The 25,304-nt window shown below is 55.5% G+C and overlaps 2 protein-coding genes and 1 long non-coding RNA gene across 7 annotated transcripts; 2 read left to right on the forward strand and 1 right to left on the reverse strand.

Annotated features, from left to right (window-relative positions):
• Positions 1-223: 223 nt before the first annotated feature.
• On the forward strand, positions 224-11,977 carry FKBP2 (FKBP prolyl isomerase 2). Of its 5 annotated transcripts, none has more exons than XM_030570269.1 (7): positions 247-289; positions 6,178-6,226; positions 7,200-7,368; positions 7,634-7,746; positions 10,855-10,901; positions 11,427-11,462; positions 11,781-11,977. In XM_030570269.1, exons 1-7 carry the CDS (start codon positions 262-264, stop codon positions 11,840-11,842), a joined length of 504 nt encoding a protein of 167 aa, XP_030426129.1. In that variant the 5' UTR covers positions 247-261; the 3' UTR covers positions 11,843-11,977. The 5 variants fall into 5 exon arrangements, with proteins under 5 accessions (XP_030426130.1, XP_030426129.1, XP_030426131.1 ...); XM_030570267.1 differs by lacking the exon at positions 247-289 and adding an exon at positions 5,069-5,190; XM_030570270.1 differs by lacking the exon at positions 6,178-6,226 and having other exon boundaries at positions 224-289.
• A 2,261-nt stretch (positions 11,978-14,238) lies between these two features.
• Positions 14,239-18,231, reverse strand: PPP1R14B (protein phosphatase 1 regulatory inhibitor subunit 14B). The gene is made up of 4 exons (XM_030568482.1): positions 17,216-18,231; positions 15,786-15,869; positions 15,094-15,126; positions 14,239-14,648 (listed from the first exon to the last, which is right to left on the reverse strand). Exons 1-4 carry the CDS (start codon positions 17,432-17,434, stop codon positions 14,580-14,582), a joined length of 405 nt encoding a protein of 134 aa, XP_030424342.1. The 5' UTR covers positions 17,435-18,231; the 3' UTR covers positions 14,239-14,579.
• A 121-nt stretch (positions 18,232-18,352) lies between these two features.
• Positions 18,353-24,764, forward strand: LOC115654350. Its single transcript, XR_004001171.1, has 3 exons — positions 18,353-18,495; positions 21,738-21,836; positions 21,977-24,764. It is a non-coding gene; the product is annotated as an uncharacterized LOC115654350 (long non-coding RNA).
• Positions 24,765-25,304: the final 540 nt, after the last annotated feature.

Below are 25,304 nucleotides of genomic sequence, written 5' to 3' on the forward strand. Positions count from 1 at the left end.
GGAGTTCTGACTCCTAGGCCCCCTGCTCTAACCACTCAACCCCACTCTGTGGTTCTGATGTGTTGATTCCAGCTGGATAAACTCCCAGAATCCAATGGCTGGTCAGGAGGGGGATCTGAGGGCAAGCCTCTGCCCTCCCACACAGGCCATGGCCTCAGGGAGCCTGGGGGTGGTGGAGGTACGGCCTCTGGCTGATAAGGAACTGCGCAGCCTGGCAGAAGGCCGATAGCTGAGCACTCACTGCCAATCCCTTATCAGTCCATGGCTGTGGCCTCCTGCTCTGGTGCACGTAAGCTGCTTGGGACAGGGCCGGGGTGGGGGCAGGGCCATAGGCAGGGGGTGCCATAAGGATCTGAGGTCCAAAAGCAAGGAGTCAGGAATCCTCAGCTGGTGGGGTCTGACTCCAGAAACAGTGCAGCCTGGACACCAGGGGCACAAGCCAGGCAGGGGACAGGATCTTGGATGCCAGGGTCTCACACAAGGCTGGAGGGGTGCTGTTGCCCTGACACTGGAGCCTCAAGCCAGACTGGGGTTCCAAGCCAGGCTGGGGGCAGGGCAGCTCGGATGCCAGGGTCCCAAGGCAGGATGGGAAGGTGTGAGGCAGATGCAGGGAGCTGGGGAGGCAGGGCTGCTTATTTGTCCTGCACCCGCTTGTTTGTCCTGCACCCGCTGCCCCCAGACTTTGCCCCCACCCAGAAGCTCCAGGAAATGGCAGGGGGAGGGGTGGAGGGGCGACTTTGACCCCAGAGGCACTAAGTGCAAGCTGAGACATAAACACCCCCCAGCCCTCCCAGCATCCCACATGAGCAGGAGGGCAGCGCGAGAGATGGCACCATGCCCCATTGGGGGAGGACTGGGAGCCAGGACTCCTGAGTTTTATCTTGGCTCTGGGAGGGGAGCAGAGTCTAGTGTTTGGGGACCCAGGACTCCCAGGTTCTATCCAGGTCTCAGGAAGGGGTTGAAGACTGCCAGGGCACTGGGCTTTCCCCCCACTGCTCCTGCCCAGCTGATTTCTATTCTGGTCGTACTTTGGTCCCAGTCAGAGCCCTCAGGAAAGTCAATATTTGGAGAGTCCCGAGGGGGGCTTGGCTGGCTCCCCAGGCAGCCCCCCCTCACTGCCCTGAGACACAACCCTCCAGCCCCTGGCCAAGACCAGTGGGGAAATGAGCCAGGGTCTTGGCATTGGCACTGCTGCAGAGTGTACTCCATGCTGGGCAAGCAAGGGTACCACGCAGCTGGCAAGACACAGAAATACTGGGCTACCCTCCACCCCAATTGTGCCTCTGTTTCTCAGTCCTGACCCACAGCCCCTTGCTAACCCAGCCCTGCTCCCTCCCCCAGCTCTGCTTGTGCCCTGTGATCCTGACTCACAGCACCCTGCTAACCCAGCCCTGGGCTCCCCAACCTACACATCACTCACCTCGCAAGGCAAGACCCATGGGTGAGGAGGAGAGGGCTCAAGAACCTTGGGATCAAAAACAAAGGGGTCTGGGGCAACAGCCCTGGGCAAGTGGAAGAGGTCTCAAGCCAAAGGAGCCCAAACACCAGTGTCTGAAGCCAGGACAGAGGTGTCATGACTCGGATGCCAGGGTCCAAAGCCAGGATGGTGTCATGGCTTGGGTGCCCAAAAGCCAGGACAGGGGTATCATGACCTGGGTGCCAGGGTCTGAATTCAGGTTGGGGTTGGTGCAGCCCAGACATCAGGGTCTCCAGCAATACCTAGGGCTAGGGGCGGGTTGTGTTTGGCTTATGTCACTCTAGTTTGCAACTGGCACATAGCTATGGCAGGAGACTCATAGACTCTAGGACTGGAAGGGACCTTGAGAGGTCATCGAGTCCAGTCCCCTGCCCTCATGGCAGGACCAAATACTGTCTAGACCATCCCTAATAGACATTTATCTAACCTACTCTTAAATATCTCCAGAGATGGAGATTCCACAACTTCCCTAGGCAATCTATTCCAGTGTTTAACTACCCTGACAGTTAGGAACTTTTTCCTAATGTCCAACCTAAACCTCCCTTGCTGCAGTTTAAGCCCATTGGTTCTTGTTCTATCATTGGAGGCTAAGGTGAACAAGTTTTCTCCCTCCTCCTGATGACACCCTTTTAGATACCTGAAAACTGCTATCATGTCCCCTCTCAGTCTTCTCTTTTCCAAACTAAACAAACCCAATTCCTTCAGCCTTCCTTCATAGGTCATGTTCTCAAGACCTTTAATCATTCTCGTTGCTCTTCTCTGGACCCTCTCCAGTTTCTCCACATCTTTCTTGAAATGCGGTGCCCAGAACTGGACACAATACTCCAGTTGAGGCCTAACCAGCGCAGAGTAAAGCGGAAGAATGACTTCTTGTGTCTTGTTTACAACATACCTGTTAATGCATCCCAGAATCACATTTGCTTTTTTTGCAACAGTATCACACTGTTGACTCATTAAGTTTGTGGTCCACTATGACCCCTAGATCTCTTTCTGCCATACTCCTTCCTAGACAGTCTCCTCCCATTCTGTATGTGTGAAACTGATTGTTCCTTCCTAAGTGGAGCACTTTGCATTTATCTTTATTGAACTTCATCCTGTTTACCTCAGACCATTTCTCCAGTTTGTCCAGATCATTTTGAATTTTGACCCTGTCCTCCAAAGCAGTTGCAATCCCTCCCAGTTTGGTATCGTCCGCAAACTTAATAAGCGTACTTTCTATGCCAACATCTAAATCGTTGATGAAGATATTGAACAGAGCCGGTCCCAAAACAGACCCCTGCGGAACCCCACTTGTTATACCTTTCCAGCAGGATTGGGAGCCATTAATAACTACTCTCTGAGTACGGTTATCCAGCCAGTTATGCACCCACCTTATAGTAGCCCCATCTAAATTGCACTTTCCTAGTTTATCTATAAGAATATCAGGCGAGACCGTATCAAATGCCTTACTAAAGTCTAGGTATATCGCATCCACCGCTTCTCCCTTATCCACAAGGCTTGTTATCCTATCAAAGAATGCTATCAGATTAGTTTGACACGATTTGTTCTTTACAAATCCATGCTGGCTATTCCCTATCACCTTACCACCTTCCAAGTGTTTGCAGATGATTTCTTTAATTATCTGCTCCATTATCTTCCCTGGCACAGAAGTTAAACTAACTGGTCTGTAGTTTCCTGTGTTGTTTTTATTTCCCTTTTTATAGATGGGCACTATATTTGCCCCCTTCCAGTCTTCTGGAATCTCCCCCGTCTCCCATGATTTCCCAAAGATAATAGCTAGAGGCTCAGATACCTCCTCTATTAACTCCTTGAGTATTCTAGGATGCATTTCATCAGGCCCTGGTGACTTGCAGGCATCTAACTTTTCTAAGTGATTTTTTACTTGCTCTTTTTTTATTTTATCTTCTAAACCTACCCTCTTCCCGTAAGCATTCACTATGTTAGACATTCCTTCAGACTTCTCAGTGAAGACCGAAACAAAGAAGTCATTAAGCATCTCTGCCATTTCCAAGTCTCCCGTTACTGTTTCCCCCTCCTCACTGAGCAGTGGGCCTACCCTGTCCTTGGTCTTCCTCTTGCTTCTAATGTATTGATAAAAAGTCTTCTTGTTTCCCTTTATTCCCATAGCTAGTTTGAGCTCATTTTGTGCCTTTGCCTTTCTAATCTTGCCTCTGCATTCCTGTGTTATTTGCCTATATTCGTCCTTTGTAATCTGACCTAGTTTCCATTTTTTATATGACGCCTTTTTATTTTGTAGGTCACGCAAGATCTCGTGGTTAAGCCAAGGTGGTCTTTTGCCACATTTTCTATCTTTCCTAACCATCAGAATAGCTTGCTTTTGGGCCCTTAATAGCGTCCCTTTGAAAAACTGCCAGCTCTCCTCAGTTGTTTTTCCCCTCAGTCTTGATTCCCTTGGGACCTTACCTATCAGCTCTCTGAGCTTACCAAAATCCGCCTTCCTGAAATCCATTGTCTCTATTTTGCTGTACTCCCTTCTACCCTTCCTTAGAATTGCAAACTCTATGATTTCATGATCACTTTCATCCAAACTTCCTTCTACTTTCAAATTCTCAGCGAGTTCCTCCCTATTTGTTAAAATCAAGTCTAGAACAGCTTTCCCCCTAGTAGCTTTTTCAACTTTCTGAAATAAAAAGTTGTCTGCAATGCAGTCCAGGAACTTATTGGATAGTCTGTGCCCTGCTGTGTTATTTTCCCATTTTCATCTAATCAACTCATCTTCTGTCCAAATGCCCCCTGGGATTCCAGGGGCGAGGGAGCAGCACAGCCCTGTGGGCCCCAACAATGCCAGGGACGGAGCTGGATGGTGATGTTAACCCCTTTGTGTCAGGCACCTCTGAGGGCAATAATGAGACCCCCTTGCCCTCATCTTACCACCCCAGGCAGCCACCCCTCACTGCCTGGGCACTGAGTGAATGGTGCCAACAGCCTCCCCCTGGCAGGGGAAGCATTAAATCCATCCCTGTCACACCTGCAACCCAGCAAGCCAGGTGGGCACTTGGCACTAGAAAAGGAAAGGGAAAGAGTAAGGGGGGCACCCTCCCACCAGGCCTGCTCCCTCCAACGTTATCGTGGGGCACTGGCATCCCCTAGTGGGCATAATGGGCATGGCCCTGTGAGGAAGGTGTCATTTCTCCTCTGGCCCTGGGATAGATTGAGGGGGTGAGCCCCAAGAAATGTGTGGGGTGAGGGAGTCAGGAATGGGGTCTTGGGGGATCGTAGGAGCTGGGGCATATCCTGGGAGATACTGATGGATGCCAGGGGTCACTATAGATGGGGGCACAGAGCAGGGGAATGGCTGGGCCAAGACAGGGGCATGGGGTTGTTGGGGGAGCTCTGGGACTGGGGGGGGGTCACCATGAGCTAGTGGGGTCCTGGGGTCAGTGATGGGCACTGGGGTGGGGGTGGGGGGGTCACATGGAGTCAGGGGTCACATGGGGTGAAAGGGCCACATAAGGTTATCTGAGGTCACAGAACACCGCCCTGGGGGATGAACCACGCCCCCCATGGACGCCATTTTGCGCCGGCAGCAGCCAGACCGGAAGTACCCTTGCCTCTGGTCACGTGACACAGCTGCTTTGGTCATGTGATGGGGAAGATGGCGACCCCCAGGGCGGGTTCGGGACCTGGCCAATCAGGAAGTGGGAGCTGCTGGCGGCTGCGCAGAGGGGTTTGGAGCGGGGTCTGGCGAGGAGGTGAGAGCCGGGGATGGGGGGCCCCGAGGGAGCCCAGGGGAAGGGGGGTCCAGCGAGAGGGGCGAGGGGCCCGGAGAGGGAAGGCCCGGGTCATGGGGAGGCTAAGCCCGGGGCAGAGAGGACCCAGGAGCCTGGGGGTGCAGTGAGAGGGGAGTCCCAGGGTCACGGGGGATTGAGGGGGGCCGAGCTAGGGGCTGTGGGGACCCAGGAGCCGGGGGGTGCAGTGAGAGGGGAGTCCCAGGGTCACGGGGGATTGAGGGGGGCCGAACTAGGGGCTGTGGGGACGCAGGAGCCTGGGGGTGCAGTGAGGGGGGAGTCCCAAGGTCATGGGGGATTGAGGGGGGCCGAGCTGGGGGCTGTGGAGACCCAGGAGCCTGGGGGTGCAGTGAGAGGGGAGTCCCAGGGTCACGGGGGATTGAGGGGGGCCGAACTAGGGGCTGTGGGGACCCAGGAGCCTGGGGGTGCAGTGAGAGGGGAGTCCCAAGGTCATGGGGGATTGAGGGGGGCCGAGCTAGGGGCTGTGGAGACCCAGGAGCCTGGAGGTCCAGTGAGGGGGGAGTTCCGAGGTCATGGGGGATTGAGGGGGGCCGAGCTAGGGGCTGTGGAGACCCAGGAGCCTGGGGGTGCAGTGAGGGGGGAGTCCCAGGTTCCCAGGGGATTGAGGGGGGCTGAGCTAGGGGCTGTGGGAAGTCAGGAGTCTTTGAGGCAAATGGGGCCTAAGTGGGATCCACCCCTGAGAAAAGGGCCACAGAGGGTCCTGGTGGGGGGTGGCCAGGGAGAGGCAATCTGGATCCATAGGGAGTGGAGGCAGGGGGCCCGGGAAGGGGGGCAGGGCCCTGTTGAGGTCTGGGTGCCCCGCAGGCATATCAAGGGCTCCCCAGCAACTGGGTTGCCTCTCTGGGGTGCCCAGGGCAGATGGGCATCGAGGGGAACCCGTGGTGGAGGAGGGGAGAGCACCACAAATCCTGACCAGGTGTGGATCCCCAGGGAGAAGCCGGCTCCTGCTAGAGAGCCTGGGGACATCTGGGTGCACAAGGTGAGGGACCCCGGAGGAGCTGGGGAGATGTGGGTCTGGGCCTGGGAGGCCACAAAGAGCGAGAAGGACCAAGGGGAGGCCAGTGTGTGGACCCTCCAGAAAGCAGGGGACAGGAGAGTTGGGCAGGGAGAGGGGAGGCACAAGGCACCCTAAATGGGCAAAGATAATGTGCATCACATGGGGCCTGATATTGGGGGGAACTGCAAACACACACTGGCAGGGGAGCAGATATCACGTGGGGTTGGAATGGGGGGCACAGGTGGGGAGACCCCACTGATGCACATTGGGTGGGTGGGAATGGGGGGCACAGATGGGGAGACCCCACTGAGGCACATTGGGTGGGTGGGAATGGGGATACAGATGGGGAAATCACATAGGGGAGAGCTAGAATAGGGGGTGCAGGTGTGGAGACCCCACCGTCCGTTGGTGGACGTTGGGAGACCCCACCGTCCATGAGATTCTCTGGCTGGCACACCAGAGGGCAGTGGTGTCTGGTGCTACTAGGGCAGGGAGCGGAGGAGACGCTCCTTCAGCTGGAGGACAGGTAAGTGGGGCGTCCAGAGGCTCCCAGGCCTGGACGGGGGGGGCTCTGGACGGATGGACTTCATGCCGCTGCATGCCTAGGGTAGGATCTGGAGGGGTGGGTAGCAGTATGAAGGACCAGTGGAGGACTTAAAATATTTACAGCATGTTACTTTGTGTTTGAGTTGGGGTGGGAGGGGGCATGGGGTGTGCAGAGGATTGGTTGAGGCCCAGAGAATGGGATGGCGGCACCTTGCTCTCTAGGGGATGCTGGCTCTGAATTGGCCCCAGGGCAAGAGTACTGGCTGGCTTGGGGACAGAGTAGGATATGGGGACTTTCCTCTCTAGGGGGGCTGGCTCTAATCCAGCTGCAGGGGGGGATTGGCTGGGACTGAGGGTGTCTCTCTTGGTTTACTCCCACTAACCAGGTTCTCATTGCATGTCCTTCCAGGATGCAGTCAAGCCAGGCCACAGTGCTGCTCACGCTCTGCCTGTGGGCACTTTGCCATCCAGCGCTGGGCACTGAAGGCAAGAGAAAGCTGCAGATTGGTGTCAAGAAGCGGGTAGAGAACTGTCCCATCAAATCCCGCAAGGGAGATGTGCTGCACATGCATTACACCGTGAGTGCAGCCCCATGGAAGTGCCAACCAGCTAGGGCCTGGGGGTCTGTATGCCAGCAGGCACCGGAGGCATCAGCTAGCCAGAGCCTGAAGTTCTGGGGCCAAAGGGAGATCTAGTCAGCTGATGTCCCTGGTGCCCCATTAATGCAGGGAAAGGGAGGGCACAAGTATTTGCCTGTAGCTCCTGGGGCAATGTTTGTGTGTTGGGAGATGGGAGTCTCTGGCTGGGGCAGGCCCCTCCATCTCACCCCCTCCTTTCCCACAGGGCAAGCTAGAAGATGGGACCGAGTTTGACAGCAGCATCCCACGTGACCAGCCCTTCATCTTCTCGCTGGGGACGGGCCAAGTCATCAAAGGCTGGGACCAAGGCCTGCTTGGGTAAAGGCCTGCCCTGCAAGTTGAGGGAGGGGGTGTTCAGAGAACAGTCCCCCCACATTAAGCCTGGGCTTGGCTCAAGCTGTGGCTGGAATCACAGAGTGAGGGACCCAGGCATCCAGCTTGTGGTAGGGCTCGTGGTACCTCCCCCTCCTCTGGTGTTAATCACGTTTATTACAGTAGCCCCCAAGGACCCTCCGCTGTCCCAGGCACTGCACAGTCAGGACCGGCTGCAGCCCTGCTCCCCCAAGTTCCCACTTGACCAGTGGAGGGGGGAAACAGCTCCTGTTCCGAGCCTGGGCATGGTTTTGCAGAGCGATTCTTGCCCCAGCCTTTGTACAGACTTAGAGCATCCCCTGCATTGTGCTACAGCCTAGAACCACTCCCTTTGGCAAAGGGTGAAACCCACCGCTCTGAGACGGAGCCCTTGGCTCCAGCTCCCTCTCTCTCTGGCTCCCCAGCTAGTGCCTGGCAGACACTTCATCCCTTCAGGGGGTGATGCAACCAACAGGGATTTGCTGCGACCTGGTGCAGCCTTTTCAAAACAGACGGGTGTTTATTGGTCACTTGGCCTCCGTCATTAAAGGGGCCATCTTAGAATGGAAAACAAAGCTTAAATCTGAGTCCATGGTGGCAGCATCACCTGCCACTCTGGTTAAAGCCTGGAGTCTCTGTCTCCCTACGCTGTGTATTGGCAGCTGAATTCTGATCACTGTGACCTCAGCCCCTTGGTGCCCATTTGCAGCCCTGCTGTGTCTGGGTCTCCTTCTCCTGGCCGGCCACGACTGCCAGCCAAAGCCGGACTCCCAGTGTTTCTGCAGGGCTCGATGCCTTCGCCCTCAGCTGGAGAGACCCACAGCTGTCCCTTCTCCCCTGCGCTAGGGGGGAAAGTAACCCCTTCTCAGCCAAGGGGTGGCAATCGCAAGTGAGTGGGGAAACTGAGTCACGCCTCTGGTTCATATGGATATGACAATTCCTACACTGTGCACATGCCTCCTGAGCCTTAGTTCGGACTTCGCTCCATCTAGCCTGTCTGCAGTGATCTTCCTGATGCCGCCAGGCAGCCATCGGTCACTGGGCTTGTCCATTCTGGTGACTTCCCAGCAAAGAGATTAACACCTTCTTCTCTTTGAACTGGATGCTGCCTGTTCCCACTCTGGATCAGCGGCAGAGCTGCAGACAAAGCAGGAGTCCTGGCTTTGAGCCTCCGCTGCTCTAACCCACTGGACCCCACTACCCTCCCAGAACTGAGAATAGAACCCAGGAGTCCTGGCTCCCAGCCCCCTCTGTTCTAACCACTAGACACACTGAATATTACGCTGTGCTGCTCCAGTGACGTTATTCAGCTGCCTGTGGCCATAGCCAAGCTAGTACCACACGCTGTTCGATCCCTAGCAGTGGTTGCAGGTGGATACCTGGATTCCTTCCCCCTCCCCCCCACCCCACCGGGGGTGGATACCCCACATAGCCCAGTGAGCAGCAGCTCTTCGGACACTACTGTCTCATCCACTGTGACTGTCTCCTTTGCTTCTCAACCAGTCTGGGTTTTTAAGCCTCTTGTCGTTTTGGTTTGGGCCGCCCTGTTTGCTGTTGGAGCCGACAGTGGTTTGGAGGGTGGATGAGCTTATAACCAAGAGCTGACTGAGAGGCTGCAGCGAGCAGAAAATGGATTCTCACGCCTGTAAGCCACTCTGGGTCAAGCAACAGGGTTGGGAGGAATCCCAAACCTGCTAGGGAATGGGCAGGTGCCCCAAAAGTGATCCCCACTGCAGGAAGAGTGGTACAGTGGTTAGAGCTGTTTAGATAGCTAGTTCTCAGAATGGGGCTGGCTCCTAGGGACTACTGTAAGGCAAACAGGGCCCTAGCCTAGGGCTCTGGTCCTGGTTCCATTCGCTGCACGGGCATGTCACTTGGTTTCTCCATCTGCAGCTGGGGATAATAGCTCTGCCTAGCCTCAGACCTGTGCTAAAGAGGTGGGGGCCAGAGCAGTACCGAAGATTGGTCTAGAACTGACTCTTTCCTGCGCAGTCATCCATCCCAAGGCCAGAAGAGCCCACGGTGACCATCTGGCCTCACCTCCTGTCCCAGGCCATTGGACTCTTTCTGGCCGAACTAGAGCAGAGCTGTTAGAAGAACATCCCATCTTGATATAACAATGGCCATGACAGAGACTCTATTGCAGCCCTTGGGAAAGATGAGTCCGAGCAAGGGAAATTAGAGCCTGGCAATCCCACTGATGCTCAGAGTCAAGATTCCTGGGCTTAGAGGTCCAAATGCAGCCATTACACCATACACCTCCCCTGGATCAGCAGCAGGCTTTGAGCCCCTTCACCTTCAGATCCCCACGAGGCCCTTAGTGTTTCAGGTACAACGGAGGTGGTTGAACTCTGCCAGATTTCAGCATGTGCAATACATTCATTCTGTTAAATACCTGCTCTTTGTGTGACTGGGTTTCGCCAGCTGTCTGTGCCATTGGGGGATTTCTAGCTGTCATGTGCAGTTGAAGGTAAATAGTCCATTGACAATTTTGGCCTCAGGCATTAGGGATCTGGGCAATATCGGCTCTCCCATGAACTTGCCCATGATTCATTTTACCTGCACAGACTATCAGCGGCAGAGGCGCCCTGAGCTCTTTGCCATTGTGCAATGTAGTTATCTGCCATTTTACCGATGGCAGAGAAGAGTGTGGGAGTGACTTCCCCAAGATCCAGAGTGAGAGTCAGTGGCAGGACCAAGAGCAGAATTCAGGAGTCCTGTCTCCCAGCCCCCTGCTCTAGCCCTGGAGACCTCCCTCCCCCAGGAGTCCTGACTTTCATTCCCACCTCCCCCCCACCCTGCTGTAGCCCACAGGGCCCCACTCCCCTCCCAGAGCTGAGGGTAGAACCTAGGAGTCCTGTCTCCCAGCTGGAGACTTTTGCCCCAGGAGAGGGCTCTGAGTGGCGGCTTAACAGGGGAAGCTGCAGGGTTGATGTTTGCGGTGTTGGGTTACAATGAGGATATGATCCTGTCTTTGCTTTCTTAAAGGGGCTTTGTGGTGGGGAGCAGGTGGGGGAGGTCTGACTGAGAGGTCTGCCACCATTGACTCAGCAAGTCTCCCTGCTGTCTCTTCAGGATGTGTGAGGGTGAGAAGAGGAAACTGGTGATTCCCTCTGAGCTGGGTAGGTAGCCAGGGATTGGATTGACCCACTCTGCAGGGGGTATGTGGTACAAGGCCTTTTCCTCGAGGGGACGCCAGCTCTGATCCAGTCCTAGCAGAACAGTGACCAGTGATCAAACTGTTGGGTCTCTCTCTCATTTCCATGTCTTGCTAAAGTCACCTGCCCAGAACCACCACCAGAAGGGGCTGTGGGTGGGACTTGAGGGGCATCAACAGAGCTGCGAGGTGGGAGCCTGGGGCTGGGATAGCAGGGGGCTGTGGGTCAGGACTATGGGGCATCAGGGTGTTCACTCTCTAGGCCAGTCCCCTGTGGGAAAGCCGGTGGGGGGGGGAAAGGGGGCACTGCTTTGGGTGCCCAAAAGATACTGACATTTAGGGGAGGGTGCTCTTTGTGCCAGTCTGGCCTCTTTCCCATTGCTCAAGTCCCTGCCCAAAACCTCCCCCCCCTCCCGAGTTGGTGTTACCCCCCTGCATTGGACAGGGGGGGTCAGTTCCTTGCTTTAAATTTTCTGTTTTTTCTCCAAAGGCTACGGGGACCGAGGGGCTCCACCCAAGATTCCAGGTAAGGCCACTATGCCCCCAGTGTGCTTGGTCCCTGCCTGTCCCTCGGGGCAGTGGTGCCAACCGTGTGAACTGCCAGCCCCTCACGCCTCCACAGCCTCCCTCCAGTCACTCACTGGGGCAGCCCCTCCCCTATCACCCCCCAGGCAGCAGGGCCCTTATCCGGCCATCGGGCAGTGAGGTCCTCCCTGCTCCCCTCCCACACAGTGACATAGGGTCCCCGCTGTGCAGAATGGCTGGGGGGGTTCCTGCCTGGGTGGGGGAGGAGTGGGGCAGGATAGCATGATGCTTCCCTGACTTGGCCCTGTCCCCCCTCCAGGTAGCGCAACACTGATCTTCGAGGTGGAGCTGCTGAAGATTGAGCGACGACCGGAGTTGTAGGCAGGCTGTGGGTGGGTGTGGGGAGGTCTGGGGGGCCTTGGCTTGGTGGGAAGAGGGTGGTGTGTGCACATTGTCATGGGGGGGGCAGAGGGGTGTTTAAAAAAAATCCTGGAAGATCAACAATAAAAGACAGACTGGAGCTGCCCAGTGTGTGGGGGTAGGGGATGCTGGGAAGGAAGGGGGTCTCTGGAGAATGGTATAGAGACAGGGCAAGCCCAGAGGAAAGTAAATGGAGAGCTGGGGCTCTTAAGTGCAATCTCAGAGGGGAGAGGGGGCTTGTCAGAGCAGGGAGTCCAGGCTTCTGGGTTCTCTCCCTGCCTCCAGACAGGTGCTGTGAACCCTCCTGCCATGGACTGGCACTGCCTGCCTTCGCCACAGGGTGGCAGCTGGCAGCCCATCTGCCTGTGACCCCTTTCCCAGGCAAAGAGGGGAGGGGCTGTGCTGGGACAGCATGGGCAGGGCAGGAGGGAGGCCTTGGGCACTGGCCTGGCTGGAAAGAGAGCCGAGGAGCTGAGCTGGGACAAGCCTCGGCCCGCTGCAGGCCAGCTTCAAGGGCAGAGCGGGCCGCACGTGGGAACCAGCAGCAGTGACTCAGCCTGCTCCCAGATCCACCCTGTGAAACAGCAGCCGCACCCTATGCTCATGAGGGCCCGGGGGTTGGACAGCAGGGGGCTGTGGGTTGGGAGCAAGGGGCACTGGCACAGCTGGGGCTGGGGGGGACATGGGATGGACAGCAGGGGGCTGTGGGTTGGGAGCAAGGGGCACTGGCACAGCTGGGGCTGGGGGGGACATGGGATGGACAGCAGGGGGCTGTGGGTTGGGAGCGAGGGGCACTGGCACAGCTGGGGCTGGGGGGGACATGGGATGGATAGCAGGGGGCTGTGGGTTGGGAGCGAGGGGCACTGGCACAGCTGGGGCTGGGAGGGACATGGGATGGACAGCAGGGGGCTGTGGGTCGGGAGCGAGGGGCACTGGGGCTGGGGGGGACATGGGATGGACAGCAGGGGGCTGTGGGTCGGGAGCGAGGGGCACTGGCACAGCTGGGGCTGGGAGGGACACGGGATGGACAGCAGGGGGCTGTGGGTGGGGAGCAAGGGGCACTGGCACAGCTGGGGCTGGGGGGGACATGGGATGGACAGCAGGGGGCTGTGGGTTGGGAGCGAGGGGCACTGGCACAGCTGGGGCTGGGGGGGACATGGGATGGACAGCAGGGGGCTGTGGGTCAGGAGCAAGGGGCACTGGCACAGCTGGGGCTGGAGGGGAACGGGATGGATAGCAGGGGGCTGTGGGTCAGGAGCGAGGGGCACTGGGGTAGCGGGGGGGGCTGCATGTCAGGATTGAGGAGCACTGGCAGACATGGGGTGCCCTGGGAGAGGAGGGAGGGGCAGTGCCAGACCCATCTGGTCAGCCCCATCCTCCATTACCCAGCAGGGTGGATTGGGGAGCCAGCTGGGTTGCTGCTGGAGGGCAGGGGGCCGGGCTGGGTGGGGTGGAATGGAGGCTGCGAGCACACTCGTCCCCACCCCAGCAGGGTGCTGGCCCCAGCCCCATCCTGCCGGCTCCCAGCCACCCGCTGACCTCAGGCCGGAAGCACGAAGTGTGGCTGCCGCCCGATTCGTTCCAGGAGCCAGGGACATTCTTTCCATGCTGAGCTCAGCCCTGCCATGAACGGGGGAGGGGAGGCACTCAGCCTGGCCTGGATGGGGCCTAACCAGTCTCCTGGGGCATGGACGTCACAGGGCTGGGGGGTTGCCAGTGCTGGGACCCACCTTGCCACCTGGTTGTCACAGCAGCTGCCTCCCACGGGGGGAGAGGGCCTGGGGAGTGTGGAGCTGGCTGCAGCTGTGTGAGGGGGAGGAGAAGGGCTGCTCTGTGGGGTGCGAGCTGGTACCAGCAGCTGGTGCTGGGCACCCCAGTCCTTGGCCAAGCCCCTGGGTGGGGCTCACTTGGCCCTTCCTCTGCCCGTCTTTCCCAGGTGATTTTCAGATGCTGGGGGCTTCCCTTAGTGCTGCTGATCACCCACCACCACCTGTTGGGCACAATTAACATCTCGGTTGGGCCTGCTGGCAACAGGGTGTTATCCTGCAGGGGATCCCACCACCCCTGCTGGGAAAAGGCTTCATTCCCTTTTCGGCTGGGGGTATCTTCCCCACAGCCCTCCTGCTCCCATCAAAAGATGCTTGAGAAATGGGGAAAGGGGCTGCAGTCACCCCAAGCAGGAAGCCCTGCTGATTCTCATCCCCTGCAGTGCCCTCTTCAGCCCCCCCCCCATGCTTGGGAGTGTCCCACACCCCCGTGCCCACTTATACCAGTGGGTGCCACTCTGACCCCCAACCTGCCTGCAACAGTTTCCCCCATTGGTCCTGCACCCCCCGAACACAGAACAGCAGCTCCCCAACTCTCAAACCCTTTTATTAAATTCATATAAAAAAACAACACAAAATTCATGTAATAATTAAAAAAACCTCAAAAAAACCCTTAAAAAATCAAATTATAAGCCCCCTCCCCAGAGCCCCCCCACTACCAAAAAAAGAGGGGGCTCCTGTGGGGGTATTGCTAAGGAGTTGTCCAGCTGGCTAGTGATTATCAATGCACTGGGGAGGTTGAGGAGGGGGCCCCCCTCCCTCTACATCCCCAAGCTTTAGAGAAGGGATTCCCCCCACCCCAGCCTGGTGCCATTGGTTGCTTTCCCCCCCCCACTTAAGCTGGGGGAGGTGGGTCTAAGGACTGGGGGGGGTCATTTCTTCTGGGGGGTGCTGAGCTTCTGCATGCCTCGGATCTTGTCGAGCAGGTCCCCCACAAAAGCCTGGTGGGGAGGAAGAGAAGGGTTATGGGGGCGGGAGCAGAATGCCCTTTTCCTTTCTGATAGAGCCCTGGAATCCTGCCACCCATCCTGCCCTAACCCACTAGACCCCACTTCCCTTCAGAGACAGCCCCCACCCCCTCCCAGCCTGGTTCCTTCCCCCAGCTGCCCGGGATCCTCTAAGGATACAGCCCCCACCCAGCAGTAGGTTTCACAGGGCCCTAGAAACCAGCTCTGGAGAGGAAGCCCCAACCCCAAAATGACAGGTGTGCAGGGGGGTGGGGTAGGGGACTGGAGAGGGAATAGCAGCTGCTGACTCCTCCACCCAGCCTGGAGATTGATCACAACTGCTGGGGAGCAGAGCCATCCACCTCCCCTCCCACTGCCCAGGGGGCGGGTCCCAGTGTTTCTGGCTCCTGTGTGAGATGGAGGGGGACCTGTCACTCACCTCTGTGGGCTTGTAACAGTCAACCAGGAGCTCCTGGGGGAAGGAAAGAGAGGGGGTCAGGGCTGAGAGGGGGGCTGCCCACGGGCCAGATCCACCTCCAGGTCCAGTTGCCACCCCCAACATAACAGCTCTTGCAGTCCAGCTATCCTGCCCCCCTGCATCCCTGCCCCATACCACCCAGACCTCCCCATGGCTTTGTACATGCTGGATCTCCTACCTCAGCCCCATACCTTATATCCCCCTCCCTTGTAGCTCCCAGCCCTGCTTCCTTCCCTGCCTCATGGCATCCCAAGACCCAACCAACCCCCTGTCCCTTGGGTTGCCCACCCCCTCAGGCTGCTTGGTCCCCAGCCCTGTATCCCACTCCCTCTCCTAGGCCAGCTCCCCTGGCATGCACCCCCACCCTATGGGTGGCTACTACAGGCCCCTCCTTGCAGCCAGGTCAGTGCTGCCCCAGATTCTACTCCCACCAGTCTGGCTATCATCCCCTACAGCATGGTGCTTTGCTGCCCCAACCCTTCCCCTTTCACCTGGCAATCCACCAACCCCCTGCCACCATCCCAGGCACCTCACTAGTCCCAGCCTCACCCTGCACACACACACCTCCCCCAAGACTACCTGCTGAGGCCCATGCCAGCCCCAAGGGAATGACAGTGTGTCCACTGGCAGTGGGACCCTGCTGCACCCCCTACCTTCACCCTGGCTCCCCGGGCATCATCACTGCCCATGTCCAGCAGCTCATCTACATCGATCTCCAGCTCTGGAATATCTTCTTCCTGGGGAAGGGGTGGAAATGATGGGGGAGGGGTGTTAGTGCACTGGGGTAGTCCCACAACTAGTTACCTCCCCACACACACACACTGTGAACAGGCCAGTCCCCATGCTCCCACCTCAGACTCAGACCAAGCAGTGCATGCTGGGAGCAGTCGCACCTATCCCCCATCACCCAGCTTCCCCCCCCCCCAAACCAGACTGGGAACTGGGGGTGGGGTAGGCAGGGGAGATTAGCAGCTGGAAGAGTTTTAGCAGCAAACAGAAACAGCTTAATCAGGTCACCCTCCACTCCAGAAGCCAGGCTCAGACCTTCTTGTCTCCCCAACCCCCCCAAAAAGAACCCCACCTAATCAGCTTCCTGCCTAATTAAATCAGAAGTTGGGCTCTCCCCCCACGGGGGGCATGGCAGACACTAGTCTGAACAATAGGATTCAGCCCTTCAAGCAGCTCCAGCTACTTACAGCCACATTAGCCATCTCAGACACAAGCTCCATATGGTGCATCTGACCGTGTATAAACAGCCCTGGCACCTCACCCCAGAGGTGGCTGCAACTCAGTCCCTAGGAGGGATCCCTGCGTGCGCCCCTCCCCCTAGCGCTGTGTGCAAGCGGGAGTCACCGAAATCCACACGGAGATTTAGACACAGGAAGCAAGTCAAGCTGGAATCCAGGGAAGAGTCACGCCGCCCTCCCCCCACCCCCTTTGTTTGGAGGGAGCGTCCACATATACTAGCCTGTGCCCTCCGGGGGGAGATCCCCCACCAACATCAAAAACTGATTAACTCTAGCAACCTCGCACCAAACTCCTCCCAAATGCCCTGAACCCCTCACCAAGGGGCAGGAGAGGCAAACTGGCAGGGTAATCTGCTCCCCCCCCGGCAATTTAGGAATTAACTGTTTAGATTCCATCCAGCCCCACTGACTCTAAAGGTGGGGGCGGGGTAACCTCTCTGCCCCTCGAGACTTAAAGCGATTACAGCCTGCAAAGGAAATCCTTGGAATTAAGCAGCGAGAGAAACTTGGGGGAAGTTTGAAGACCCCCTCCCGCCCGATAGGAGTGTGGGGGTTAGCAGCTCTCCAACCCAGCCCCCAAATCCATCGGCTACAGAGCAAATCTGGGGGAGGCCTGGCGCGCAGGGGGAGGGTCGGGGTGGAATGGCGGCCGGTACTTAAAGGGGGGCGGGCCCAGCTGGGGGTCACAGTCATGTGACGGGGCGAGGTCCGGGTTTGGGGGACTGGGCGAATGGGGGAGGGGACTCCCCTAGTTTGGAGATGGGGGTGCTAGGAAAGTTGGGGGCTTGGGGGTCCCTGACAGGCAGAGATGGGGCTGTTCCAGGACCCAGGGGTACCTGGCAGTCGTACAGCTGCGTGAGCTGCTCCAGGATCCACTCCTCTAGGTTTAGCCGCTTGCGAAGCTCCTTGCGATCGTATTTCACCGTGACCTTCCCCTGGCGCCGGCCCGGCCCCTCCTCCTCCTCCTGGCCCGTCTCCCCCGGGGGGCTCTGGAAATACACCCGGGGGCTTGTGGCCCCCGCTGGGCCGCTCTCCGGGCTGCAAGGCGCTGCCATCCGCCGGGCCGGGGACCCGAACTGGGTCAGAACCGACTCCGCTGCTGCCCGAACCGGGCCCACGTGGGCTCAGAACCTCCAGCTGCTGATGCAGGGAGCAGCTCTCGGATGGATCCTGCCGATGTTGATTCAGCCCAGACCCTAGTACACGTGGGTCCAGAACCGAAGGCGCCTTCAGCTGCCGATACCGCGATGGGAGGAACTAGGTCCTCTTCCTGCCCTCGCGGGAACCAGAACCGGATCCTGCTCTAGTACGGGCTCTGGGTTCTGCCTTCAAGGAACCAGGACCACGTGCAGTCTGGGCCAGATCCTTCTACTGCACGGAACCGGGCCCAGGCCGGAACCAGAACCGCCTTCAGCCTAGTACTAGGTGCTGGAGCGAGATTCACTTCTTGTCTGCACCGAATCAAACCCACATCCGTCCTGCCTATTCTGGGACCACGTGCAAATCGAACCGGGGCCGATTCTCCTCCTGGACCCTAATTCACTTCTTGCCCAAACCTAGTACGACCAGAACCGGATCATGGTGCTGTCTTGTCCCGAACTAGGTCCAGATCCCCTCTTCTTGGTGTTTCCAGACCGGGGGCCGGGATCAGAACCAGAATATGGAAAAGCTCCGCGTCCTGCTGGTACCAGATCCGCCTGGTGCTGCCACTACCGGTTCTTCCCAGCGCCAATTGCTAGTACCGGCTCCGGCCAGCGCTGTCCTGGGTGCTGGTACCGGTTCCTCCGGCACTCACTTGCCCCTGCCGCAGTACCGCTTCCTCCTGGCTCTGGTTCGGTTCCGATCCGCTCCCCCCCGACAGCCCCTTTGTCCCGCTGCTGCCGCTATCGCTCGCTCCTCGCCTCCCTCCCCCGCCCCCTCCCCACCCCCTTAAAGGGGCCGCGTGTCTGTCTGTCCCCTCCCCCAGTGCTTCTGTCCGTCAGGAGAAGGGAAGGGAGGTCAGGCTGCGCCCCTGCCACCCGCCGCAGCGTCTATCTGTCAGTCCGTCGCTCCCTCACCTCCTGTGTCCGCCTGTCTGTCCGTCATCCCCCCTCCCCACTGTAGGGGGTGGAGTGAGGTCAGTCTGCTCGCCCCAACACAGCGATTTTCTGTCCCTCCCGGTCTGCCCCCAACCCCTCCCCCATGGGCCAGGGGCGCTCGGCTCTCCCTCCTTCTAACCCAAGGTCGATCGGCCTGTCTCTCTGTCCCCCCCGTCTGTCTGTCCATCCCGGAGGAGTCCCTCCCCGCTGTCTACCCCTTTATGGGGTTCTGGCTGGCTGTCACAGCGCGGGGGGGGGCGTATTCTGCCCTTCCCCTGCACATGCTGCGTGTCCAGGCCACAGGGTTTGTTCTCGGTGTGTGTCTTCCCCGCCACCCCCCGTTTGTCCATCCATCCATTCCCCCACCACATCTTGCCTGTCCCTGACCTCTCCGAGGCATGCCCATTTGTCCTTCCGTCTCTCAGTGGAGGGAGGGGGAGTGTATCCGTCTGTCTGTCCATAACAAAGGAGCAGAGGGAGGCTGTCAATTTGTCCAGTCCCCCCCCCCCAGACAGCCGATCTGCCCCCTCATGTCTGTCCCTATCTGTCTGTCTCCATCCTTCCTGTTCCGCTATGGGAAGGCAGCGATGGTGGGGGAGGAGCAGCTCCCTGCAGTCTGAGAGATAGCAAGGAAGGAACCCCCCTTCCCACCTGGTTCGAGCTGCACTTTGTACCGGTGGGGGGGGGGGGAGCAGGCTCTGACCTGGGTTATTTGGAGAGGGACTAGGGTAGAGACAGTGAGAACTGAGGTGCTGGGAAATGTAGTGGTCACTCCTCATGCTGGTGGGGCACAGCCCGGGGGGCTGTGTACCCAACCCAAGCATCCCTTCCTTGGTGCTGGGATGCAGCCACCAGGGGCGGCTCCAGGCCCCAGCACACCAAGTGTGTGCTCGTGCTAGGGGCGGCATGCAGCGGGGGGCGCTCTGCCGGTCGCCGGGAGGGTGGCAGGCAGGGTGTCTTCGATGGCATGCCTGCCGAGGGTCCGCTGGTCCCGAGGTCCCCCGGAGCCGCGGGACCAGCGACCGGCAGAGTGCCCCCCGTGGCATGCCGCCGTGCTTGGGGTGGCAAAATGTCTAGAGCCGTCCCTGGCAGCCACCTCTGGGGAGGGGCATTGAACTATTTATACGGAGAGCCCTTGCCTGGTGCTGAGGTGCAGCAGTCTCTCGGGAGGGATGCAGAAGCAATGATCCTTTGCCCTTGCTGAGCTGCAACTAGTGCCACCTCGGTGGGGCACAGGGGCAGTACTGAGCAGTATTATGCTCCCTGTTGAGAGGTGACTAGAGCTAGAGGTATGGGGGAGGGGGGATTTACTGCGGTGGCATGGAAAGGCCTGGAGGCCTGGGTTCACATTCCCCTTTCACATGGAAACTCTAGGAGGGAGGGAGGGCTGGGGCATGTTTTCTATCTTGTAGCCCCGCACCTGTCCAGGGGGTGAAGGAGGGGGTCAGCAGAAGGAGGGTGACGGTAGAAAAGTTTCAGAGGGGTGGGGGCGTTGGGGGATAACTGGACAGCAGGAGCAACGTTTCAGTAGGTTCCATCCCCCCTGCCACGCAGTCCGTACACACACCCACACACACCCTGACCCCACTGGGAATTTGTGGGGGCCTGAGGGCCGCTGTCCCTTTAAGATCTGGCTCCCTGGGGCCGGCCTGGCCCAAGGCGTCGGGGAAACACGTGGCCGACATTGAGTAACAGAGCCGCGATTCAGGCGCTTCCTGGCCTGGCCGGGGCCCTGGAGCAAACGCGGCAGCTGTGCCCGGCAGCGACGCCCTTCACGGCCTGATCCGAGCCTCCCTCTGTGCCTGTGCCCCCAAGCCCCAGAGTGACCCCGCCAAAGGGAGCCCTCACTCATGTGGCGTTCCCCAGCTAGCACACCCACTCTGCGTGCTTCTCCTACCACACGCCCTCCTCGGGCACCACCCTGGCCCTGGCTTGGGCTCAGCATGCTGGGGCAAGGGCACTGGTTAAATGCCCCTGCCGGGGACCCAATCCTTCCACAGGGGCTGGGGGTGGCTCCCCAGTGGGGGGAGGTGGAAGCCAGGACTCCTGGTTTCTGTTCTTGGCTTTGGGAGCAAAGTGGGATCTCTGCCTTGCAGCCCTGCAATTCTGTTGTGCTGAGGGGAGGGGAGACTAGTGGGTAGAGCGGAGCAGGGGGCCTGGAAACCTTGGTCCCAGCCACTATAGTAATGGCTACGGATGGTGGTGCTACCCCACAGTCTGCATCACACAGCAGCCAAACCATGGCAGGGTGCTGTGCATGCAGCTGCATCATAATCCTGTCCCATGCACTGTCTCATGGGACAGATGGGGGGAGGACAACTGCAGCACCTGGCTGTTGCCTGTGAGCATGCACCAGGGTCAGCGCAGTCTGCAGAGGTCCAATGCACTATCCCCATGCACCATGCATGGGTGCTATGAGCATGCAGTGTGTGCAGCAGTAAGGCAGTCTATATGCATGCATTGGAGTAATGCAACCTACATCATTCCCATGCTGTGACCCCATGCAGCTAGCATAGAGTTTGCGGGCATGTTGATGCAGCTATAAGCATGCACTAGGGTCAATGCAGCCTTGCACTATTCCTATGCAGCTTAGAGCCAAAAAACGCTGCAACAATGCACCATTCCATTGTACTACTGCCGTGCAACAGGCGGGGAGGCCGTGCAGCACACTGATGCAGCCTCTGTGCATGCATGCATTAGTGACAATGCCACCTAAACTGTTTCCCTGGGCTGTCCCCATTTGTGTGGGGCTGCATGCAGCACATTGCCACAGCCTGTGCACTAGGGCCAGTGCACACTGTTCCTTTGGCACGTAGGTGCCTTGAGTGCAGGAAGCGTCGCGTAGCCGCTGCGAGGGTACAGATCCATTCATAGAGCTGAGGTGGGTCTCAGAAACGTAAAGACTGGCCCGCAAAGGCTGTTCTCCGTGCGGGTGCGGCGGGCTGCAGCCCGACACTTCCACCTGCTGGCTACTCGGGGAATGGTCGCAGCAAGGACAAAAGGGAACTGGGATTCACCCATAGATGGAAGGGGTGGAGCTGCTAGTCTGGGTTGAGGGGCACTGGCAGAGGTGGGGTGGGGAGCCCAGGCCTGGGATAGCAGGGAGCTGTGGGTTGGGGCTGAGGGGCACCAGCAAAGCACAGGGCTGGGTAGCAGGCAGAGAGATGTCCTGTAGATTGAGACCAGTGCCGTAACAAGGACAAGGGGAGTGAGGGACTTGCCTCAGGCGCATAAAGCTGAGGGGTGCAGGAAAAGATGATGTCAGTGCATTTGTCTGCAGACACAACTGTCATTCAAGTAATCGAGGTCTAGTATTCCCAGTGAGCACACGCTGATTATGTATTAGGACTTCTCGGATCCGCTTAAGACCCACCAAAGGGTGAGTGCCTTTGTTTATCAGTCCTTATTTCTTATGGAGATGACAGATTGGGAATCTGTGATCTCTATAATATAATGATCTTGTTTAATGTTTAGACAAATTTAATACATTTATTTATGTATTTTTAATTTTTATTCCAGTCTATCGAACAAGATCCTGCATTATGAATAGTATGAATTCTAAACATCCGAGTGTGGCAGAGTACCGTAAACGACGAAAACACGTTACAGTAGAAAATGAAAAATGTCAGTGTTAATGGGGAAATGGCTAGTGAAAAATGCATCAAACGATGGGAATACACCAATAGCTGACGTCTCTGACGGCATACGTTCGGCACCACTATCTAATAGTAACAATGAGAATTATACAGCTTCAGAAAATATTGTTGCTATCGGCCAGCAATTGGATCGTGAGGTTACAACTTCACCTTCAGTATTAATTACTGACAATGATGAGACACTTGACATCTTCGATATCATGGCTAAAACTAATGTGAACGGCCGCGATCAGCAACATCATTCCTCTGCAAGGCAAATCATTTAAATCAATTTTAATGATCCACCATCTTGGCCCTGTATAAACAATAACATAAGATGCCACATTATTGAACATGGACTTGGTCAGGGAAAATCTGAAGATTTCCATGAATCAACATCGGAAGATGGAAGAAAATTTTCAGGAGACTGTTTTTTTAAAAAGCTTTTTAACAGTGAAACCGTAGAGCGTAATTGGATTATTTACTTGGAAACTAGTAAGTCCATTTTTTTGTTTTCCATGCATGTTATTCAATCGGCGCTTTACCAAACCTAATATTGCAAATCAGAAAGTAGGATTTAATGATTGGAAAAATTTAAACTGTGTTATGGAACATGAAAATTCAACCAATCATCGTGAACGTTTCTGTAAATGGAAATCCTTACAAAAGAGATTACTAAGCGAAGAATGTGTCGATGATGCGCTACAAAAAGCTATTGAAACTGATAAGCAAAAATGGAGACAAATTCTAAAAATAATTCTTGATGCCGTGATGTTTTGTGCCAAAAATAATGTATCACCTAGAGGATCGTGTAGCAGAACAGAAAATCCTAATTTGGGAATATTTCTTAATCTATTGGAATTTATAAGTCATTATGATGTTCAACTAAAACAGCACATCGTAGCTCACAGAAAAGGTTCAGTGAGTTATTTTTCACTGGCTATACAAAATGAATGTATTGGCTTACTAGCAAACCAAGTTCGTAATGAAATTATATCCAAAATAAAAAAGCTAATATTATTCTATCTTTCTGGACAGCACATCAGATATATCTCACTGAGAGCAAATGTCCCAGATTGTGAGATACGTGAGAATCAATAATGGAATTGTATCTATAGAAGAAAGTTTCACAGACTTCATTGAAACCAAAGAAAAAATGTGAACTGGATTAGCCAAAGAAGTAATAAAGAAGCTCGAAAATGATGGGCTTGATCTTCAAAACCTGAGAGTCCAAGGCTATGATAATGACGCAAAGATGTCAGGTGTGTACAAAGGCGTCAAAGCTGGAATTTTGCAAAAAAATAGATTAGCGGATTTTGTACCATATTCAGCCCATTGTCTAAATTTAGTCGGAGTACGTGCAGCTTCCATAAATTCTACTATGGTTTCATTCTTTGCCGCTGTACAAAAGTAATACACATTTTTTTCTCATTCAACCAGTCGCTGGGATGTTTTAATGGATATGTTAAAAGTATCACTAAAAGGTCATGCTGATACTAGATGGTGATCAAGAGCTAATGCAATTGAAGCCTCAAATTCGCAGATTGCAGAAGTGACCAAGGCTCTAAAAAATGTCACTGTTGCATGGAAATGTCCAGAAGCAGTATCAGCAGCTAATAGCCTTCTTAAAAAAATTAATTATAATTTTTTGTGCACGTTATCCATATGGTGCAAGATCCTAACTCATACTGACAGAGTGAATAAAGCCCTACAAGCAAAAGGCATCACTGTTTCTCAGTCTTGTAAAATGATCAACGGATTACAAAATATTTTACAAGAGATGCATGAAAGTGATAACGATATGGTCAGTATTTTTACAGACTGTAAAAAAACGGCTGAAAATATAGAAATACCGGCAGAATTGATTGAATCCAGAAAGCAAAAAGTAAAAAGGCAGCAACTTTATGAGTGTGCAGATGAATCTTCTAATTTATCAGCTGAACAATCTTTCAAAGTACAAATAAAAAATGCATTTGACACCATAATAGTTGAGTTACATTGGAGATATGAAACTTTAAATGAGATATCGTCTGATTTTGATTTTCTTTCAGGTGATTCGCATGTTAAAATGGACACTACAAATCTTCAAAAAGCAGCAGTGGATTTAAGTCTCAAATATGACAGAAATTTTAATGCCTCTGAAATTTCATCAGAGATTCAGAATTTTAAACATCAGGCGTCAGTGCTGTTTCCAAACATTTCATGCGCAACTAGTTTGGACCTTCTCCAGTTAATTCATTAATATAATCTGGCCGAATCTTATCCAGATTTAGAAATTGCATTAAGAATATTTCTCTGCTTGCCAGTAACTGTGGCTTCTTGCAAAAGAAGCTTCAGTAAGCTCCTATTAATTAAAAACTACCTTCAAGCAACCACGGGTCAGGAGAGATTAACAAATATGTCCATCTTGTCAATAGAATATGAAGTAGTGAATGATATTAATTTTGATGCAATTATAGATGATTTTGCCTCATTAAAAGCGCAAAAAGTACAATTTTGAAAAATAATCATGAATCGTATCTGATATGGTTCTACAGTTAAATTGTATTTGTGATTATTTAAATAGTATGTTCCATGCACTATGACACACACCTTATATGTATTAGTTGATTTTGTACGGGAACTTATTATTAAAATAAATAAACATTCTATTATCATCATTATTCTTGTTATTTACGTATTTTTCTTTTTTTCCAAAGTAACTACTATGAAATTATCTGGAGGAAGGAGGGTGCAATTTTATATTCTTGCCTTGGGCACAAAAATAGCTAGTTACCGCTCTGTTGAGACCCAAACACTCTCTTTAGCTTACATCAGTACTTGTGCTCTGGAAGACACTCCCCCCTCCCTATGGCTCCCACCCTGCCTCAGACCCAGGCGCTGGATCCAGAGCCGCCCCCACACCCTGTTTGCTCTCATTGCAAATTCCCCCAGCTCCCCCCTCAGCCAGGTTCCTCAGGACACAACCCCTCTTTCCCCCTCTCTGCATTGTTTATTCCCCAGAAAGGCTGGCATGGGGCTGGGGGGAGGGAGCAGAGGCAGATGGGGCCTGTCAAGGTGAATAACCCCAAAGGGGCTCCATACAGATGGAAAAGTGTCGCCCATTTGTGGAAACTGCAGGGTGGAGGGATGAGGCATTGCTGGAGGGGGGGGTCACAGAGGGAGGTGCAATAGGCCCCCCCTCCTGCTGCTCCCCACACTAGGTGGCTAGA

The sequence above is a fragment of the Gopherus evgoodei genome, chromosome 7 (genome assembly GCF_007399415.2).
Source record: "Gopherus evgoodei ecotype Sinaloan lineage chromosome 7, rGopEvg1_v1.p, whole genome shotgun sequence".
In the NCBI taxonomy this organism is placed as follows: domain Eukaryota; kingdom Metazoa; phylum Chordata; order Testudines; family Testudinidae; genus Gopherus; species Gopherus evgoodei.

Excerpts from the sequence above, each read along its gene's own strand:
- PPP1R14B (XM_030568482.1), bottom strand. The coding sequence starts at position 17,434 with ATGGCAGCGCCTTGCAGCCCGGAGAGCGGCCCAGCGGGGGCCACAAGC. Across the intron at positions 15,870-17,215 it reads CGCAGCTGTACGACTGCCAG|GAAGAAGATATTCCAGAGCT; the intron begins GTACCCCTGGGT and ends CCCCTTCCCCAG. Across the intron at positions 14,649-15,093 it reads ACTGTTACAAGCCCACAGAG|GCTTTTGTGGGGGACCTGCT; the intron begins GTGAGTGACAGG and ends CCTCCCCACCAG.
- FKBP2 (XM_030570267.1), top strand. The coding sequence starts at position 5,085 with ATGGGGAAGATGGCGACCCCCAGGGCGGGTTCGGGACCTGGCCAATCA. Across the intron at positions 5,191-6,177 it reads GAGCGGGGTCTGGCGAGGAG|GGAGAAGCCGGCTCCTGCTA; the intron begins GTGAGAGCCGGG and ends GTGGATCCCCAG. Across the intron at positions 6,227-7,199 it reads GGGACATCTGGGTGCACAAG|GATGCAGTCAAGCCAGGCCA; the intron begins GTGAGGGACCCC and ends ATGTCCTTCCAG.